Source organism: Haliotis rubra, unplaced genomic scaffold, assembly GCF_003918875.1.
Source record: "Haliotis rubra isolate DU_JTF1 unplaced genomic scaffold, ASM391887v1 Scf156, whole genome shotgun sequence".
Classification (NCBI taxonomy): domain Eukaryota; kingdom Metazoa; phylum Mollusca; class Gastropoda; order Lepetellida; family Haliotidae; genus Haliotis; species Haliotis rubra.
Window position 1 is genome coordinate 1,130,859 of NW_025765514.1, and position 20,425 is coordinate 1,151,283.

The following is a 20,425-nucleotide window of genomic DNA, read 5'->3' on the forward strand; positions in this document are numbered from 1 at the left end:
CTGTGAGGGTTTTGCAGAATTTTTGTCCTAAAAATAAAAAAGTTGTTTAACAATCTATCATTAAAATATTGACACAGTTCACTATTTGTTACGAGGGAGGAGTGCAGAGAAAGAGACAGCCAGGTGTTCGAGAACGGATGGAGACGGCACAGCACAGGTTAATGAATAAATAACTTTGTCTGTGAACGTGCTTCTCGCACACCTGGCTGTCCCTTTCTCTGCACTCCTCCCTCGCAACAAACAGTGAACTGTGTCAATATTTTTATGAAAGTTTCTTAAAGAACTTTTTTATTTTTAGGACAAACATTCTGCAAAACACTTACAGCTGGAGTATTGCGGAATGTGGCATTAACCATGAAATACTAAGAATAGATATAGACAATTCGTCTCAAATGGACATCGTAATGATAATCTAGAGCTGAACCTCTGACATTCAGTAAATGCTGGAAGCACTATGCCAGCCAGCAGCTGTAGCGACTCACCCAGGACGATGATGAGGAGGTTGAGGAACTCCTCCGCTAGCATGACTGTCTGCCGTACAGAGTCCTCCTGCCCACCCGGGACATCATACTCAGGTCTACAAGGGGAAGCACCTCATGTTAGCACAGGACATGCATTTCCAACATATACAACTCCCGGGAATTAATTCAAGATTTAATCATTAAATTTTTCAAAATCATTCAAAATGTCAAATTCATAGACTTGGAAAAAAGCTGGAATAACTTGTTGCCAACTTACGTATCTCCAATGATCTACTGGATCTTCGATGCTGTCAGATTCTGGCTTCTTAATATTCACATTTCCTGTTGCACTTAAACGGTCAGGTTCAGCCACAAGGTCTTTCTCACAAACTGATTGTGTCAGAAGATTTATCTAAGATTCTACAGATCCATTCAAACTAGTTCCAATCAAAACTTTGCTTTCAGTACAATAGAGTAAAACTAATGTCGGCAGTATTGATCCTTCTATCAGTGACATACAAGTTACCTCGACACAGTCTTACCATTGGACATAACTTTTTTAACATGACGTAGGCCATTTGTAATGCCAATCTGGAAAACTAGCCCAAATAATCATGTTGCTTTACCACAATGTAAGTCAGAGTTCAACAATCTGCCTGTATTACCTGGCCCAGTGGAGTAGATTGAACTTATGCAGGAGAGACACAATGAAGTCGTCCGGGTTCATCTGTGAAGCACCAATCTACAACAAACACATTGGGACAGGTTGGCTTGTAGCAAATAGGATGTAACACATCATGGATGAGGAAACATAATTCTTTGGTTCTAATACACACACTGCTATAAAGATCCTCAGAGGGTTTTCTGACAAATGGAGTCGTCCAGTGTCCTGACACATGAATGGGTCCAGTGTCCTGACAAATGGGGCCCAGTGTCCTGACAAATGGGGTCCAGTGTCCTGACAAATGGGGTCCAGTGTCCTGACACATGGGGCCCAGTGTCCTGACAAATGGGGTCCAGTGTCCTGACACATGGGGTCCAGTGTCCTGACACATGGGGCCCAGTGTCCTGACACATGTGGGTCCAGTGTACTGACACATGAGGCCCAGTGTCCTGACAAATGGGGTCCAGTGTCCTGACACATTGGGTCCAGTGTACTGACAAATGGGGTCCAGTGTCCTGACACATGTGGGTCCAGTGTACTGACACATGAGGCCCAGTGTCCTGACACATGTGGGTCCAGTGTACTGACACATGAGGCCCAGTGTCCTGACAAATGGGGTCCAGTGTCCTGACACATTGGGTCCAGTGTCCTGACACATGAGGCCCAGTGTCCTGACAAATGGGGTCCAGTGTCCTGACACATGGGGTCCAGTGTCCTGACACATGGGGCCCAGTGTCCTGACAAATGGAGTCCAGTGTCCTGACAAATGGGGTCCAGTGTCCTGACAAATGGGGTCCAGTGTCCTGACAAATGGGGTCCAGTGTCCTGACAAATGGGGTCCAGTGTCCTGACACATGGGGTCCAGTGTCCTGACACATGGGGCCCAGTGTCCTGACAAATGGGGTCCAGTGTCCTGACACATGGGGTCCAGTGTCCTGACACATGGGGCCCAGTGTCCTGACAAATGGGGTCCAGTGTCCTGACAAATGGGGTCCAGTGTCCTGACACATGGGGTCCAGTGTCCTGACACATGGGGCCCAGTGTCCTGACACATGGGGTCCAGTGTCCTGACACATGGGGTCCAGTGTCCTGACAAATGGGGTCCAGTGTCCTGACACATGTGGGTCCAGTGTACTGACACATGAGGCCCAGTGTCCTGACACATGTGGGTCCAGTGTACTGACACATGAGGCCCAGTGTCCTGACACATGAGGCCCAGTGTCCTGACAAATGGGGTCCAGTGTCCTGACACATGTGGGTCCAGTGTACTGACACATGAGGTCCAGTGTCCTGACACATGTGGGTCCAGTGTACTGACACATGTGGGTCCAGTGTACTGACACATGAGGCCCAGTGTCCTGACAAATGGAGTCCAGTGTCCTGACAAATGGGGTCCAGTGTCCTGACAAATGGGGTCCAGTGTCCTGACAAATGGGGTCCAGTGTCCTGACACATGGGGTCCAGTGTCCTGACACATGGGGCCCAGTGTCCTGACAAATGGGGTCCAGTGTCCTGACACATTGGGTCCAGTGTCCTGACACATGAGGCCCAGTGTCCTGACAAAATGGGGTCCAGTGTCCTGACACATTGGGTCCAGTGTCCTGACAAATGGGGTCCAGTGTCCTGACACATGGGGTCCAGTGTCCTGACACATGGGGCCCAGTGTCCTGACACATGGGGTCCAGTGTCCTGACACATGGGGTCCAGTGTCCTGACAAATGGGGTCCAGTGTCCTGACACATGGGGTCCAGTGTCCTGACACATGGGGCCCAGTGTCCTGACACATGGGGTCCAGTGTCCTGACACATGGGGCCCAGTGTCCTGACACATGGGGTCCAGTGTCCTGACACATGGGGCCCAGTGTCCTGACAAATGGGGTCCAGTGTCCTGACACATGGGGTCCAGTGTCCTGACAAATGGGGTCCAGTGTCCTGACACATGGGGTCCAGTGTCCTGACACATGGGGCCAGTGTCCTGACACATGGGGTCCAGTGTCCTGACAAATGGGGCCCAGTGTCCTGACACATGGGGTCCAGGGTCCTGACACATGGGGCCCAGTGTCCTGCACAAAGTTGTAGTTTCCTGACTAATGCTGTGTAGTTTCCTGACTACCTGGGTCTGGTTTCCTGAACAATAAGATCCAGTTTCCACACTACCAGGATCTACACTAACAAGGTTTCAGTGTTCAGGAGTCAACTAGTTTCACTATAGCTGTTTGGGTCTACTGCCTATTTCCTTGGCAGATCAGTATGTGTCATTTTCTCATTCTCACCTGAAGCATTGCTATATCCCTGTCATACATCTCACCACGACATCGCACATTATGATAAAAGAAAATCTGAAAGAAAAACACAAGCAAATATTAATCTAATGGAATCAACACATTCATCTGGTTGCAATGTTGCTACATCAAGACACATCAATGGACTCCTGGTATGAGTTCTGCGTGCCCTACAGTGAGTGACCAGAGCTTCACCTGAATCAGCAGTTTCCTCCAGCTGTGCAACTCCTGCCTCACAATCCAGCACAGTGAGGACTCTGCATTGCATCACTGACACAAGTTCATTTGCATATCACATGACCAGACTTTTTTTCTGATTATATATAAACAAACACTCTCATACTAAAATCAGTTATCATTTTACAGTGATCTAGAATACTAGGTTTACGGAAAGGAACTCTAGGCAGGAGAGTGTCAGCCATTACCTGATTCAGTAGAGCGAATCCGTTCCTCCTCCACATCCCCGCCTGTGTCTGGGCTATCATCACCTGAGTTCGCAGCGGAGCTTCCATCAGCTCCATCGGCTCCAGACGTTTCTACAAGAGTAGTTCAACATGTGACACAGACACTGAAGTGTAAATATAGCCATTTACTTCAGGCAACTGTTCTAAAATAAATTTTGCAAAATATTCCATACTGATTAAAGGTACTGCTTACACATGAACTGATGTATTGTAAAACAAGCAGTTGACACTAAGGTGACATAATCCCCTGCCGCAAATTATCAAATCCAACTTGAAGAGTAATTTAAGTGAAGGTCGCAGGTTAAGATGAAGTTAAATGTCAACAAAAACATGACCAGTCAACCTCTCTTGATATCTTGCTCTGCTCTGTAGCTGTTCAAACACACAAATATTTTCAATACTGACTTTGACCTTGCCATGAATGTCATGGTGTATGAAATATGCAAACAAAGGTAATAGATAAACTGCTTATCAAAAAACATTCAAGAGAAGTCTTGAAAGTCTACAAAGAAGAAATCCAGAGAACCGTTCTTGAGATATCTTGCCGACAATCTTAACATACTGAAATCTTCAAAGTGTCGCCAAGACCTTGAAAATTAAGTGAAGGTCACCAAACTCAACTGAGCCCTGCACCTTCCCTCTATGAAGCCTGGTGTCAAATATGATGAAAATCCAGTGATCGGTACTTGAGGTATCTCGCTGACAAGCCTAACATGCAGGTTAACATGCTGAAATCTTCAAAGTATCGCTGTGACCTTGACAATTTAGTGAAGGTCACCAAAATCAACTGGGCCCTGCGCCTTCCTTATATGAAGCCTGGTGTCAAACATGAAGAAAATCCAGTTATTGATTCTTGAGCTAACTCGCTGACACGCTTAACATGCAGGTTAACATGCTGAAATCTTCAAAGTGTCGCTGTGATCTTGCAAATTTCGTGATGGTCACCAACATCTACTGGGCCCTGCACCTTTGCCAATATGAAGCTTAGTGTCAAACATGAAGAAAATCCAGGGAACAGTTCTTGAGATATCTCGCTGACAAGAGTAAAATGGTTAAAGTCCCCTTGTGACCTTGAAATGAAGGTAAAGGTCACCAAACCTGACTGGGACCTTTCTTATGCTGTGATGAACCTAAGTACCAAGTAGGAAAAGAATCCAGTCAATGGTTCTTAAGAGATTCGTACGTACGTATGGACGGCGCCAAATACTATAACGGGTTACGTGCTAAACAGGTTACGTGCGGCAGGGGATAACAAATTTGTGACGTTGAAAAAGATTATTGAGTTCAATAAATTATAAAAATCAGTGAAAATTGGCGAATTCTTCACAAAAATTTACACCAAAATGCAGCTGTACAATGCTTTTCAGCAATTTGATGCATGATCCTCGTGCAATTGTTCTGCAAAAGGTTTGCTCATGGTAAAAAAGGGCATTAACTCTCCCTTGACAGACATGAAGGCAGTCCTGTGATTGTAATTTATTCCACCCCAGACCATGACACTCCCACCACCCAAAGGTCTGTCTGAGCCACACACTCATCAGCATAACGTTCACCACGTCTACGCCAAACACGTAATCGGCCGTCAGCAGTACGTAGATGAAGACGTGACTTATCAGTGACTACCACACCATGCCATTGTTGTAACCTTTACTGAAAATGCCTGCTAGCCCATTGCATACACTCATTATGGTGTCTGTCAGTCAGAATTGGTCTAACTTAAGGACGTCGAGCATGGAGCCCTGTAGGGTGTAGACGGCATTGCATGGAGTCAGCGCTGATGACCCCTACGTCAACCTTGAACTAGTGCAGCAGTCCTGGCACTCAGCAGTGTTCAATCACTGATATGGACAAGGTTAATATGGCGATCCTCATGGAGCGTCGTAACACATTGTTGCCATGGTCATTGAAGGTCACGGGTGCTGCCTGTCTACTGATGTCGTCTATGAAGCCTAACGATGGTGGAGTGGCCAAGTCCAAGTTGTTGAGCAATACCTGAATCATGCCTAGTGCACGTTCTCTTTCGTGAGGTGTTAACCTCGGCATCTCTGTCCTTGTTTCACAATCGTTAGTGAAGCAATGAGAATCGGTTCTCATTTACACCTGCTTTTAATGTCACAGTCAGTATGATTTCAGAATGAATTTCACGTTTTTTTATGGCGTGGCTGCATGTTGATGCATTTTGGAATTAAGAGTCATACTGTGGACAGGAAGTTATTTCTAAAGCATTTTTTCAACTGGACATGCCCTTCGACTTCATGTTAGTTATATTCATTGATCATTGTCATGCTCAAATCCATCTTGATGAAAATATGGACAAGTTTAGACTGGTGCGTTTTCAATGATGTTCAGTATATATACATAACATATAGTGAGTGTTTTAAGTGAGTCTGAACTTTAGAAAGGAAGTATAGTAAGCCCTTACCTTTGTACTAAGCTCTGGAGCGTTGAATGAAAGTCCAAACTTGCCAAGGTGTAAGTGCAAAGCTGAAAAAAGAAGATAATTTCTTCTGAAAATGTTCCAGTAAATGTGAGAACCTCTATATTTATTCTGCCTTGTGCTAGGGAACATAACATCTTTTTTAGCTCCCACCATGTTTCTGGAAAAAGTGAACTGTAGCTAAATATACAGCATGTCATCAACAGTCTGTCCCTAAAGGAGTCGATCCCATGTCATATACTCGGTGCCCAAGAGTTCACATGAGTCAAGGTAACAGGGTGAAAGTAAATTCTCTAGATCCTCTACCATCAGTAGTTTATTAAGGGCTCACTGATATTGACATCTAAAAGCCAAAAATCAATCCCCTAGTACTATTATCTTCTCTTTCAAAATAAAAAAAACACCCAACAGCATATCATTGCTGAATCTCAAAACAAACTAAACAGTTGATCACTGATGCATCGACGCTGAGAGATGTTCCTACCTGACAGGAACCTTGTGAGGGGTAGATGTATAGACGTGGGCTGACTCGACACATCATACTTGACACATTTGGTGTTGTAGCCAGCAGCTGGAAGGACACACAGGGGTTCATACAAAGATACAGTCCACACACCACAATCATATATTGCTAGCCACTGATGACACACAAAGATACAGTCCACTGTTCATACAAAGATACAGTCCACACACCACAATCATATATTGAGTGAGTGGAGTGAGTTTGGTTTTGATGACACACAGCTTTTAGCAATATTCCAGCAACATCATTGCTAGCCACTGATGACACACAGGTGTTCAGAAATGGGCAGTTCACACACAATCATGTACCCATGTGATGATTCAAACCCATACAAAGATACAGTCCACACACCACAATCATATATTGCTAGCCACCGATGACACACAGGTGTTCATACAAGGATACAGTCCACACACCACAATCATATATTGCTAGCCACTGATGACACACAACTGTTCTTACACTGACAGAATTGAAGCTATATCATGGATCATGTGTTGACCACACGAACCACTGCTTGCAACAAATGCAGGGCCTATCCACCTGGGCCTCGTTCCACAAAGTGATAGAAGATGATCGCAACTCCCATACTTTAACACAGACTTACGAAGGTCGTGATGCGATCGAGATCGCTTTGAGGAACGGGGCCCTGGTCATGATGAAAAACACTCAGATATTGTGCCAATGTTATCTATAGATTGACACATTCTTACGACAAGCATTGGGACATTGGCATCTATTCTGCCCTGGAAATGTGTGGAATACCCCAGTGGGAAAGATGACATGTGATCAAGATTTACTGGCACTGACGCTGAAGCAATCCCTGTTGTGACCTGTTGGAAAACACAAGGCCTGAAACAGGTAAGATTTCACTACTAGTTCCCTGTAAACACAAAGTGTGGGAATCAGAGGACTGGTCTTACCCTCGCACTTCTCCCGTTTCGCTGAGTCCCTACACTGGTACAGAGCCTCTAGTGTTTCCTTATATGCTACTGTCAGAATATGTTTCTGAAATCAAAATTATTTCTGTTTGTACCATCAGCAGAACAGATTGTATTCTCCAGACAACACATTACAAGCATGACACAGCCGGGATTACTTTCTCCAACTTTGCACAAAGTTCACATTCTAGGGATGAGTGAAAACAACTGGAAGTATGATTTCCAAATTAAATTGCTCTTACAATTCCACATACACATGGTAAAGGAAATCATGAACAGTCAAACAAGGACATTATTTACTAATAACTTCTTTTACACCTTATTCAAAGGAGATTTTACTCAAAGTATGATATCCATATCTCACTGGAAAAAAATATTTGTTTATGGAGACAAAAGTAATGCTGGAACAATATAACAAACTCAGATTGTTTTAACAAATATTTACAAACTAAAGTTTGGGAAACAGCATTAAAAATGCTTTAGACAAATATCTTGATCTGCAATAGAGAGGAATGGGCAGTTTAGTTGTCTATAAATGTGTGTTCAGAGTTGTGTCCCTTAGTTTTGCCAGGATCCATTTCTGTTGACTTTGATGAGTCACTTGGGGGTCTCCTTTCACAATATACTGACACTCTATGACTGGACTATTAAACTCAGGCTGGTAAAAACCAAACAAGCCTATTTCAGACTTGGGCAGAATGAAAGTATCTCGATATTAGAGTTCTGTCAAAGTATACTCACATCCTCAGCACACCAGCTGGCAAACAGTTTGAGATCATCCTCCAGCTTCAGCTGCAGATTAAAGGCCCCCTCCCACTCCGGCTCGAACTCCAGGTGCTGTCCAGTCTGTCTCGTCACAGCATCCATCCCCTGTCACACAAAACACATTCAAGTCTTAACATATTAGGCACTGGGAATTCTCATTATACTATAGGTGAGGTGAAATTGGGTTTATCGTCGTGCTTGAGAATATTTCGCTCATATGACGACGCATGCATGCACAGCATCCTGCTTGTATCCCAGACTGAAGCTGGTTTTATAGTGCACCCACTGAGATACCATGCACATTGAATAAGTCAGACACATTATACTGACTCCGACTGACACCAGTCCTTGTTGTACCCATTAATGCGCAGACAGGGACCAACAAGTACTCATATTTTAACGTCTTTTTGGTATGACGCTGTCGATCGAACCGCGGACCTTCCGCTTTCCGGCGGAACAACCACTACACCCTGGAGGTGGTCATTATACTATAACAAGGATCACATGATTGTGCATGATCAGGTGTTGAGTTTCAGCAACAAAAAACGTCTGAATCAAATGCTTGTGAATCAGTCAAAGAATATATGTGGAATGTCATGGCACTACAGTCTCCTGTCTCATGATACATTGTTATCGATACAGATTGTATCACTAAACTCATTTCACAACAAATTTAAGCGGATATTTTTATTTCAAAGGCCTTAAACAATAATAATAAAGTTTCCTGAATGTCTAGTCTCATCTTATTCAATAATGTTTTGTAGAGAAAAACAGCAGTGTCAACAAAACTTCGAAAAAGACTACAACAGAGGCTTTTCATAACCAAAGGTTAGAACATCATATAATCAGGATCATTTACTTGTTCTCCAAATGAACGTGTTCGAATCAATTTATGCCCAGAGTGGCCCTTCCCACAGTGACCCCTGAGTTTTCATGCCTTGTTAACGACCCTTCCCAGAGTGACCCCTGAGTTTTCATGCCTTGTTAACGACCCTTCCCAGAGTGGCCCCTGAGTTTTCATGCCTTGTTAACGACCCTTCCCACAGTGGCCCCTGAGTTTTCATGCCTTGTTAACGACCCTTCCCACAGTGGCCCCTGAGTTTTCACGCCTTGTTAACGACCCTTCCCAGAGTGGCCCCTGAGTTTTCATGCCTTGTTAACGACCCTTCCCACAGTGGCCCCTGAGTTTTCATGCCTTGTTAAAGACCCTTCCCAGAGTGGCCCTGAGTTTTCACGCCTTGTTAACGACCCTTCCCAGAGTGGCCCCTGAGTTTTCATGCCTTGTTAACGACCCTTCCCAGAGTGGCCCCTGAGTTTTCATGCCCTTGTTAACGACCCTTCCCACAGTGGCCCCTGAGTTTTCACGCCTTGTTAACGACCCTTCCCACAGTGGCCCTGAGTTTTCATGCCTTGTTAACGACCCTTCCCACAGTGGCCCCTGAGTTTTCATGCCTTGTTAACGACCCTTCCCAGAGTGGCCCTGAGTTTTCATGCCTTGTTAACGACCCTTCCCACAGTGGCCCCTGAGTTTTCACGCCTTGTTAACGACCCTCCCTACAGTGGCCCCTGAGTTTTCACGCCTTGTTAACGACCCTTCCCACAGTGGCCCCTGAGTTTTCACGCCTTGTTAACGACCCTTCCCACAGTGGCCCCTGAGTTTTCATGCCTTGTCAACGACCCTTCCCACAGTGGTCCATGAGTTTTCATGCCTTGTTAACGACCCTTCCCACAGTGGCCCCTGAGTTTTCATGCCTTGTTAACGACCCTTCCCACAGTGGCCCCTGAGTTTTCCTTGTCAGTTTTCCTACAGTGGCCCTGAGTTTTCATGCCTTGTCAACGACCCTTCCCACAGTGGCCCCTGAGTTTTCACGCCTTGTTAACGACCCTTCCCACAGTGGCCCCTGAGTTTTCATGCCTTGTTAACGACCCTTCCCAGAATGGCCCTGAGTTTTCCGCAGACCCTTCCCAGAGTGGCCCCTGAGTTTTCATGCCTTGTTAACGACCCTTCCCACAGTGGCCCCTGAGTTTTCACACCTTGTTAACGACCCTTCCCAGAGTGGCCCCTGAGTTTTCACGCCTTGTTAACGACCCTTCCCAGAGTGGCCCCTGAGTTTTCACACCTTGGTAACGACCCTTCCTAGAGTGGCCCCTGAGTTTTCACGCCTTGTTAACGACCCTTCCCAGAGTGGCCCCAGAACACTTAAGTGTTCCCACACTGGCCTCTCTTAATCCAATCAGCTTAATTACCAGCAGTGCAAAAAATCTTGGGGCAGGTCTTGAAGGTACCATGGAAATGGTATTGCTCTTGCACAGCCATTGCAGGTTATCAACAGTAGCAAAACAAGAATGCTACTACTTCAGAAAGTCATCACCAGAAAAAGGTCTCTGTCCATTCACCATCTAGCTGGATATCTTCACCATCTAGCTGGATATCTGTTGCTGCTTGCTGTATCTGTGGAACTTTCTTATCACATTGTCTGTACAAACTCGACTTCACACTGTGAAAGAGCTTAAGATTTGTAGCAACTTCTAGTGGTGTTGCATCTGCTGAACCTGTGGCCCCGGAATTTGGTTGTTACGTAATAGACAGGGCGGGCCACTCTGGGAATACACCGTTCGAATCGATGATACAGGATCTAAATCAGGTCGATGTGAATTGTTTATTGTATCATGTAAGAATATTACTGATACCCTGATGTATTGCTGTCTATATTCCCTATTGACTGACAGCGATTAGTGTTCCAAATGTGAAGATCAGTTGCCCTGATTTAACATTCTGCTGCAGAAGAAGAATAGAGCATCAACCTGAATTGTAAGTTTCTCTCACTATAACTGACTGACTAAGTTTGGTTTTACGCTGCTTTAAGCAATATTCCAGCAACATCACGGCGGGGGACACCAGAAATGGGCTTCACACATTGTACCCATGTGGAGATTCGAACCCAGGTCTTCGGCGTGACAAGCGAAGACTTTAACCACTAGGCTACCCCACCACCCCCTCTCTATAAAACTTGTCACAAAGGTCAATACATCTTACCTGCATAATCTTTAACAAGTCCAGCAAGGCCACCACTCCATTGAGAAAGTTTGTGCGTAGTCCATCTGACCATTCTTCAGGACTGGTTGGCTTCGCAAGGAGTGCATATCTGGATAAAACAATGTCAGTGTAATGGAAGGGTCTCATCTGCACTGCCGTAACACTGTCAGTACATCCAGGACTGCTCCAACTACAACGTGTTGCAGAGTGGCCCAGTCATTTAAACTACTGAAAATCGTGGTGCAGGAACCTATGATTGTGGGTACATATTCAGGATGAACGGTAATATATTTCTGGGTCAGCAAGAAACTCATGCTTCATGATTTCACCAAAGTCACAAAGCTCTAATACTGGCATCACTGACTGACTGACTGAGTATGGTTTTACGCCGCTTTTAGCAATATTCCAGCAACATCACAGCGGGGGACACCAGAAATGGGCTTCACACATTGTACCCATGTGGGGATTCGAACCCGGGTCTTCGGCGTGACGAGCCAACGCTTTAACCACTAGGCTACCCCACCGTCCCTGGCATCACTGAGCCATCTTACTGTTACAAAACTGGAATAATGTCCAAAGTAGAGTTAAAAATTCATTTCGCTCACTCTGACTCTGAAATACTAGTTGAACTTTCTACAGATAACGGTAGTCCTCTATCAAATACCCAAAGCAAGTTTTCCATCATGGTGTTATTTGTTACCATTAATCCTAAGGTTTTGTCCAGTAGAACTTGAATATAGTTTCCCCATAATCTTTAACTTGTAACACTGTGTTCATTACAAGATCCTCTTGACTTTATTAATGAATTAATATTTTACTGTCACAATGTCCAGTCTAATCAATCTGACCTCGACTGACCCAACTTACTTGAGATCATACAGCATGTACCATGCCCTCTTATATACTGGATTGCGATCATTCCGGTCAAAACAAAGTTTACCATCTTCTGAAAAGGAGACACAAATGAACACCTTCAGAATAAAATATCATGATTATAATAACACTACACACTTTAAATAAAGTTAAAAAATTCACTATAGTAAAACAATGTAATTTTTATGATAATTTTTTTATTTTCATACTTATCCTGACTCATGATTATTGCTTATCTCCCTTCTCCTTCGACGGTCAAGTGGAAACCTTGAATCCTATTCAAATTCACTGAAGTGTCCGTACAATCACTCACCCTGAGTTACCTCCCTTATTCCTGCCAAAACTGGTCCCACGTGACCTGAGACTAGCTCTTATCATTCTCTCCTTTATCGCCCTTGCGACGGTCGGGCCGTCCTTACGGGTCCTATTTGCGGCAGATATCCTTTCATTTCGGCCTTATATTATAAATTTGTGGCTGCAGATTGTATTTAGATCCATATCAGATGTATCTAATAATAAATAAGTAGACTGACTTACTGTTTTTCTTGTTTTCACAAGGCCTGAGAAATGACTTTAGAATGACACTGAGTAGATCATACTCCACGATGAGGGACCGAGCCTGCAATATGGAGGTAAATGGTCAAGTTCACATACAACATGCAGCAAGGAACAGTTAGGATGACCATCTACTCATGGTCAGCTGGTTATACACGGGTTAACAGGAGATTCGGGACAAATATACTACCCATCAAAAGTTTAGACTCACTAGTGTAAATGTAGCCATTTACTTCAGTCAACTGTTCTAAACTAGATTTTGCAAAATATTCCATACTGTTTAAAGGTACAGTTTACACATGAACTGATATATTGTAAAACAAATTTGTAACGTTGAAAAGATTATTGTCATGAGTTCAATAAATGATGAAACTCAGTGATAATTGGCGAATTCTTAACAAAACTTTACACCAAAACGCAGCTGTTCACATGCACGATATTTGCACATGATTTTCAGCAATTTGATGCATGATCCTCATGCATTTCATCTGCATAAGGTTTACAGTTGGTTCCCCCAAGTTAGGGGAGAAATTCATCTTCGCTGTAACCACATATGTATACATAACATATAGTGAGTGCTTTAAGTGAGTCTAAACTTTTGATGGGTAGTATAGGGTGCTTCACAGTGTCACAAATATAGTCAAACATTTCAATTGTATCAATATTAAAAATAATTACAAATTTTGACAAAACTATCAATACATTTCAGATTTCATGTTTAAATATTCATGAAAATAATCAGTCACTACATTTTGAATTAAATAGCATAATTCAATAAAAACAGATGCCAAAATGTCTTAGGCATAAACTCGTTTCCAAAAAATGGAAGATCAAATGGAAAAGACTGTCTGTGTATCTGAACCACTGCTCTTCTAAAAAATGTACAACCTAAAATGTTGAAATAAGAAACATAAACCTCGAACATGTAAAAAAACGTGTGCCTTGTACACATGAACTGATAATAACAATAAAATATGACAAGTTTATGGAATTTTGTGCCATTAACATACTTAAAACATCTTATTAGACCTGAAAGGTGAATAGTAAGTTACGTTTGATGTTTTTAAAAATGAACATTAACAAACATTATTTTGATAAAAAATGAAATGAAGGACAATTCAGAACCAAATGTATGTTGAAAGTATTAGTACAAATGTAATCAACACAAACCTGCAATTCCAGATTGTAGATATCATGTCAGAGGTGACAATAAAGCGACATACGTACAGTGAAATCTTGTGAACTCAGTGCTGTTTGGATACCTAGTATTTATGGAATATTACAAGAAGCAGATTACAATCAGGACATACAGGTAAAACACAAACTACACAATGGTGTATGAGTTCTTGTATGATGCACAGCAAAAACTAATGTTAACAAATCCTTGAAAATCAGAAGTAGCCTCAACAGTCTTGTCTTCTCTTCAAAACAACAAGCCTTAATCAGTTAATGTACCACCATCTACTTACAGTCAAAACAGGGCATTACTTTCAGTCCTTGACCTTATTCAAGACAAATTCTTAAGATTCAACCATTTCCCCATGCTTGGGGAATTGTACCATTAAAGGTATTGTGCAATGAATGACACAACATTCCAAATATCTTCAGAGATGACCTTGACCTTTGATGGACATTAGACTCAGCAGGACCTTCACCTTTGTCTTATTTTGACCTAAACTCTTTCAGTGCCCCATCCTAAAGATCGTACATACTAAATTTATTGATACATGCATTAAAATTTTAAGAACACCAAGGTTTTGAGTGACATTTTGCTATTACGTGACCCAACAATTTCATGGGTGTGCAAATACTAGGGCTGCGCAATATAACCGGTTTACCGGTATTTACCGGTTCAGACATGAAAACGATACGTATTGCGATACGCTGATCGAAAAACGGTATTTTGACATGCATTCGGAAAATTTCGTAACACTCGGAAATCTTCGGATATTTCCGTTTATTAAAGTGTTCCTTTGCCTGTTTCATTAGTGCCAAATGTTACTTACATTTTTATTTTGTCATGAATAAAAGTTTTTATAAAAGGTTAATCAATCATAGTGATTTTGTTGTGTTTTTGCTTTATAATCAAGCATTAACTCGATTATAAGTAGTTTTTGTTAAAAAACTAATCCTTGCAATATATTGCAATACATATCGCAATATATGCTTCCGCATCGCAATATATCGTAATATGAAAATTCTCTGCAATACTCACCCCTAGCAAATACACTACTACACTACTCATGCTCAAACATGATCAATACATATGTACCTGCATCTGTCTAACCTTTACAAGCTTACAGTCACTTATCTCTCCATACATGATCAATACATATGTACCTGCATCTGTCTAACCTTTACAAGCTTACAGTCACTTATCTCTCCATACATGATCAATACATATGTACCTGCATCTGTCTAACCTTTACAAGCTTACAGTCACTTATCTCTCCATACATGATCAATACATATGTACCTGCATCTGTCTAACCTTTACAAGCTTACAGTCACTTATCTCTCCATACATGATCAATACATATGTACCTGCATCTGTCTAACCTTTACAAGCTTACAGTCACTTATCTCTCCAAAAACAAATAAGTATTTTAAATGAAAAAGACAATTTCAAGGTCATTGCAAAAGAGATCTAAGGGATGTAGTTATGAATAATGGCCAACATCAAATACCTACTTCAAAGCGAGTGAGTTTATTTTTATGCCGCTTTTAGCAATATGATGGCAGCATACTTCAAATTAATGACATCTGAGTTCACAAGGCTTCACTGTACAACTAAGTATTATCAGGAATATTCGTTGGAATAATTTTGGTGTCAAATCAAATTTTAATCAGCGGTTCACATAATAAATAGGAACAAACGGAATACAGCTGTTATCTATACAGCAATGTGCTCCAAGAACACTCAACTACATCTAAATGCTACTGCATATAGTTAGCACATTGGTGGCGTAGGCATACGATAGTCACATGACCATATGCTGCATAACCTACCAAAGTGGGAACTGTGAAAATTTGGACTGAGATACATGTTATGGACACGGATCGGTAATGGTCATCCCGTATAAAGTCCTTCATTACTGTTGAATAGTGCTACAAATATAAAACAGCAGTTTAAAAGTCAGAACATGTGAGGCCATTGACAGCTAGATTTTTATGTTCACCCTCCACAAGCCAAAATCTGAAATTTGAATTTCCCATAAATGATGGTGACATAAAAATCTAGCAATCAAAATACCATGGCCTTATTTGGAATTAAATTAGAATGATCACAGGCCAGAAATATGCCTTGAGGTTAGACTTCCTTTACCGGTACTTCTTCTGGTCCTTTTTTGACCAATGACATTATTACATTTTATTTTCATCTTTAAACAAGGCATATTGGTACACACCAATATCAGTCTCTTTGATTCTCCTCCAAAGAAATTATTCTCTTGTCCTGTGATCATTCTTGAAGTGAAGCATATAGAGTTTTGAGATTCTCCATGCAGAAGCATCAAGATATTATACAGAAAGCAATCAATTTGATCACTGTAATAAATGTCGATAAAACCGCCTGACGCCGATTTGAATTCTTCAAATAATCTCAGAACTCTCTGTGCTGTTTCTTCCCTCTAAGAAGGAAAGACGTGGTGTGATGGGAGATATCACGATTACCCGTCACACTCAACCTACCAGACTGGGCACTGTAAACATTTGAACTGTTAATGACGTAACAGACACGTCGTGATCATGGTCGTCTTTGCAAAAGTCCTGAAGAAGCTGATCATATCGCTGTGGAGAAGGCACAAAAGCATGTGACATCATCACAACCACTCTGAGAAGTACCGACCCTCCACCAACTACCCCCAGCGTAACAGTGTGTCTCACACAGCTATAGTCTATTGCACTCTGGAGTCCCGAGGCACAGTTACATTTGAAACATTTAGTAGCAGGGATTGACGTATGATTACTAACTACGCACCTTGGCAAGCAAATTTGGAAAACATTGTTGATGTGTTCATATTTCATTATTTCTTTGAAATGTAAGTTTCCTAAATTCTGAGAAATCTTGATAGTACATGCAATAATGTATCACCCAGCATCATCTTTCTCTATTGGTCCTGTTATGAGTGAGTGAGTTTAGTTTTACGCCGCACTCAGCAATATTCCAGCTATATGGCGGCGGTCTGTAAATAATCGAGTCTGGACCAGACAATCCAGTGATCAACAGCATGAGCATTGATCTGCGCAATTGGGAAACGATGACATGTGTCAACCAAGTCAGCGAGCCTGACCACCTGATCCCGTTAGTCGCCTCTTATGACAATCATGGGTTACTGAAGATCAATATTCTAACCCCGACCTTCACGGGTCCTCTTCAACAGGCTCTCACTTTAGTTATAACTATAACAGCAGGAAGTGGGAAGTTGATGAATACAATTTGGGAATTTTGACTGACATTTGCTGCCGACTTGTGGCCAAATATTGGCCTCTGAGTAAGTGTAGACAAACGTGCCAGACATGATGAATGTTTCCAAGCCAATACTAAACTGACTACATGGAAATGCAGTCTAATGATGTTGTTGTTCAAGTTTGTTTCAGTTTCTTACACAGTAAATTGTAAGAAGTACAATATTCTGTTCAAACTTGTATCTGATTGAACTGGAGATTGAACAGACTTCTACACTATACTAGCCATTTCAAAAGTGTTTAATGCATATCTTGCTGATGACAATGAGCGGAGACAGCAATGATCCCCACCAATCTCACATAACCTACAGATCATCAAGCACTGGAAAGTAAATCATGATCCACAAAGCGTTTGTAGTGCTAAGACATTCATAAGCCTATGGTAAACTATAGAGTTACAGCAGGTCATAACGTTACAAACGCTTCGTGTATTGGGATCCTGTTTTGCAATACATACATTACATTACATTACAGGTTACATTGACGTAAATATATGTGGATAATAACAGAAAGTCTTCATAAAAAAGTTTAGGCAGATTCTCGGATATTTCCTGATCGACTATAACCAACACTCTTCACAGTGGCCAAACCTATATATACTTAGGGAAACAAATAAGGGAACACATGAAAGCACAAGTGTTCCTATATTTTTTTCCAGATTTCTTCAAACACAGTGCGATACAAAGCTTTTGACAGACTGAGTTTGGTTTTACGCCGCTTTTAGCAATATTCCAGCAACATCACGGCGGGGGACACCAGAAATGGGCTTCACACATTGTACCCATGTGGGGATTCGAACCCGGGTCTTCGGCATGACGAGCCAACGCTTTAACCACTAGGCTACCCCAGCACCCCACAAAGCTTATGAAGAAACATGAAAAAAAATAAAGGAACACTTGTGCTGTCATGTGTTCCCATATTTGTTTCCCTAAGTATATTTCTCCCTACAATGTTCTATCCCTGCTGTCTGAGATTTCAAAACATATCACTCAGGATTGTGATTCACTTGAAGAAAGGGAGAGAATATGAACTATGATAGAATCCTCTATCAGGATACGAATCGCATCACATCAGTATTATTGGGATACGTACCATATCGAGTCTCATTGTATAGTTACCCTTCTACACACTACCAGTATCAGGAAATTCGTTGTGTTGTATAGTGTAAGTTGGGAAAGTGAGTGAGTGAGTATAGTTTTACGCCGCACTCAGCAATATTCCAGCTATATGGCGGCGGTCTGTAAATAATCGAGTCTGGACCAGACAATCCAGTGATCAACAGCATGAGCATTGATCTGAGCAATTGGGAACAAGTCAGCGAGCCTGATCACCCGATCGCATTAGTCGCCGCTTACGACAAGCATTGGTTACTGAAGATCAAATATTCTAACCCGCATCTTCACGGGTCAAGTTGGGAAAGTGTTCAGAAGAAACTTGTGAGGTAAAAACGTCTCTATTCACAGAATGGAGTTTTGAAAACAACTTGATCTTAACAGACTGTAGCGTACAGATTGAGGGAGAGATATCAGCTATTAATCTCCAGTGAGGCTGACAAGGCTCATCTTGTAATTTCAAGCCCAATCATAACTGTAGTGCTGGTTGAGATAGTTAGACAAGATTATCACTCCTTGTGTGTTCTCTATCTGTCAAGATCACTTGAGATAAGAAAGCATAGAGACTTTGCCAACTTGTTTGTATCTTACTGTAACCGGGTTTGTATATTATAGCAGTTACATGCCCCGAGATCTACCACTTGTACGCTGGAGGATTGAGTAGAATTTTCAAAGAAACCTATTCTTAGTTGTTTCTACCCTCATTTGTAGACTGTTCAGGAGCATGGTGCATCATACACTGCATGGTTGTGTAACCTTTGTTACAGTGATAGAAGCATGGTGCATCATACACTGCATGGTTGTGTAACCTTTGTTACAGTGATAGAAGCATGGTGCATCATACACTGCATGGTTGTGTAACCTTTGTTACAGTGATAGAAGCATGGTGCATCATACACTGCATGGTTGTGTAACCTTTGTTACAGTGATAGAAGCATGGTGCATCATACACTGCATGGTTGTGTAACCTTGGTTACAGTGATAGAAGCATGGTACATCATACACTGCATGGTTGTGTAACCTTTGTTACAGTGATAGAAGCATGGTGCATCATACACTGCATGGTTGTGTAACCTTGGTTACAGTGATAGAAGCATGGTACATCATACACTGCATGGTTGTGTAACCTTTGTTACAGTGATAGAAGCATGGTGCATCATACACTGCATGGTTGTGTAACCTTTGTTACAGTGATAGAAGCATGGTGCATCATACACTGCATGGTTGTGTAACCTTAGTTACAGTAATAGAAGCATAGTGCATCATACACTGCATGGTTGTGTAACCTTTGGTTACAGTGATAGAAGCATGGTGCATCATACACTGCATGGTTGTGTAACCTTAGTTACAGTAATAGAAGCATAGTGCATCATACACTGCATGGTTGTGTAACCTTGGTTACAGTGATAGAAGCATGGTGCATCATACACTGCATGGTTGTGTAACCTTTGTTACAGTGATAGAAATATCCATGAATGTACACACATATACACCAAATTGCATGCCAGTGACAATATATTACAACAAAGAAAACCGTTATACACATTTCATATGTTACTTGACATGTTAAAGAGGGGTGGTGGGGTAGCCTAGTGGTTAAAGCGTTCGCTCATCACACTGAAGACCCGGGTTCGATTCCCCACTTGGGTAAAATGTGTGAAGCCCATTTCTGGTGTCCCTCGCTGCAATATTGCTGCAATATTGCTACAAGCGGCGTAAAATCATACTCACTCACATGTTAAAGACATGTTTAAGAGTGTGTTGGGTTGAAAGCTGCTTTGAACATTATTCCGGTTACATCGCAGCGTGTCAGCTTGACGTGGGAGGTAAACCAGAACTGATGCA

The 20,425-nt window shown here is 42.2% G+C and overlaps 1 protein-coding gene across 1 annotated transcript in view; it reads right to left on the reverse strand.

Annotated features, from left to right (window-relative positions):
- The window catches only part of LOC124270952 (E3 ubiquitin-protein ligase UBR2-like), a 71,040-nt gene that overhangs the window by 33,629 nt on the left and 16,986 nt on the right, over positions 1-20,425 (reverse strand). The window contains exons 12-23 of the mRNA XM_046706019.1: positions 16,692-16,790; positions 12,984-13,065; positions 12,441-12,519; positions 11,574-11,682; positions 8,513-8,641; positions 7,754-7,838; positions 6,792-6,878; positions 6,293-6,354; positions 3,832-3,942; positions 3,398-3,463; positions 1,127-1,203; positions 483-577 (exon numbers count right to left, since the gene is read on the reverse strand). Coding sequence (XP_046561975.1) covers positions 483-577; positions 1,127-1,203; positions 3,398-3,463; positions 3,832-3,942; positions 6,293-6,354; positions 6,792-6,878; positions 7,754-7,838; positions 8,513-8,641; positions 11,574-11,682; positions 12,441-12,519; positions 12,984-13,065; positions 16,692-16,790 — 1,081 coding nt within the window. The remainder of the gene's footprint in view (positions 1-482; positions 578-1,126; positions 1,204-3,397; positions 3,464-3,831; positions 3,943-6,292; positions 6,355-6,791; positions 6,879-7,753; positions 7,839-8,512; positions 8,642-11,573; positions 11,683-12,440; positions 12,520-12,983; positions 13,066-16,691; positions 16,791-20,425) is intronic.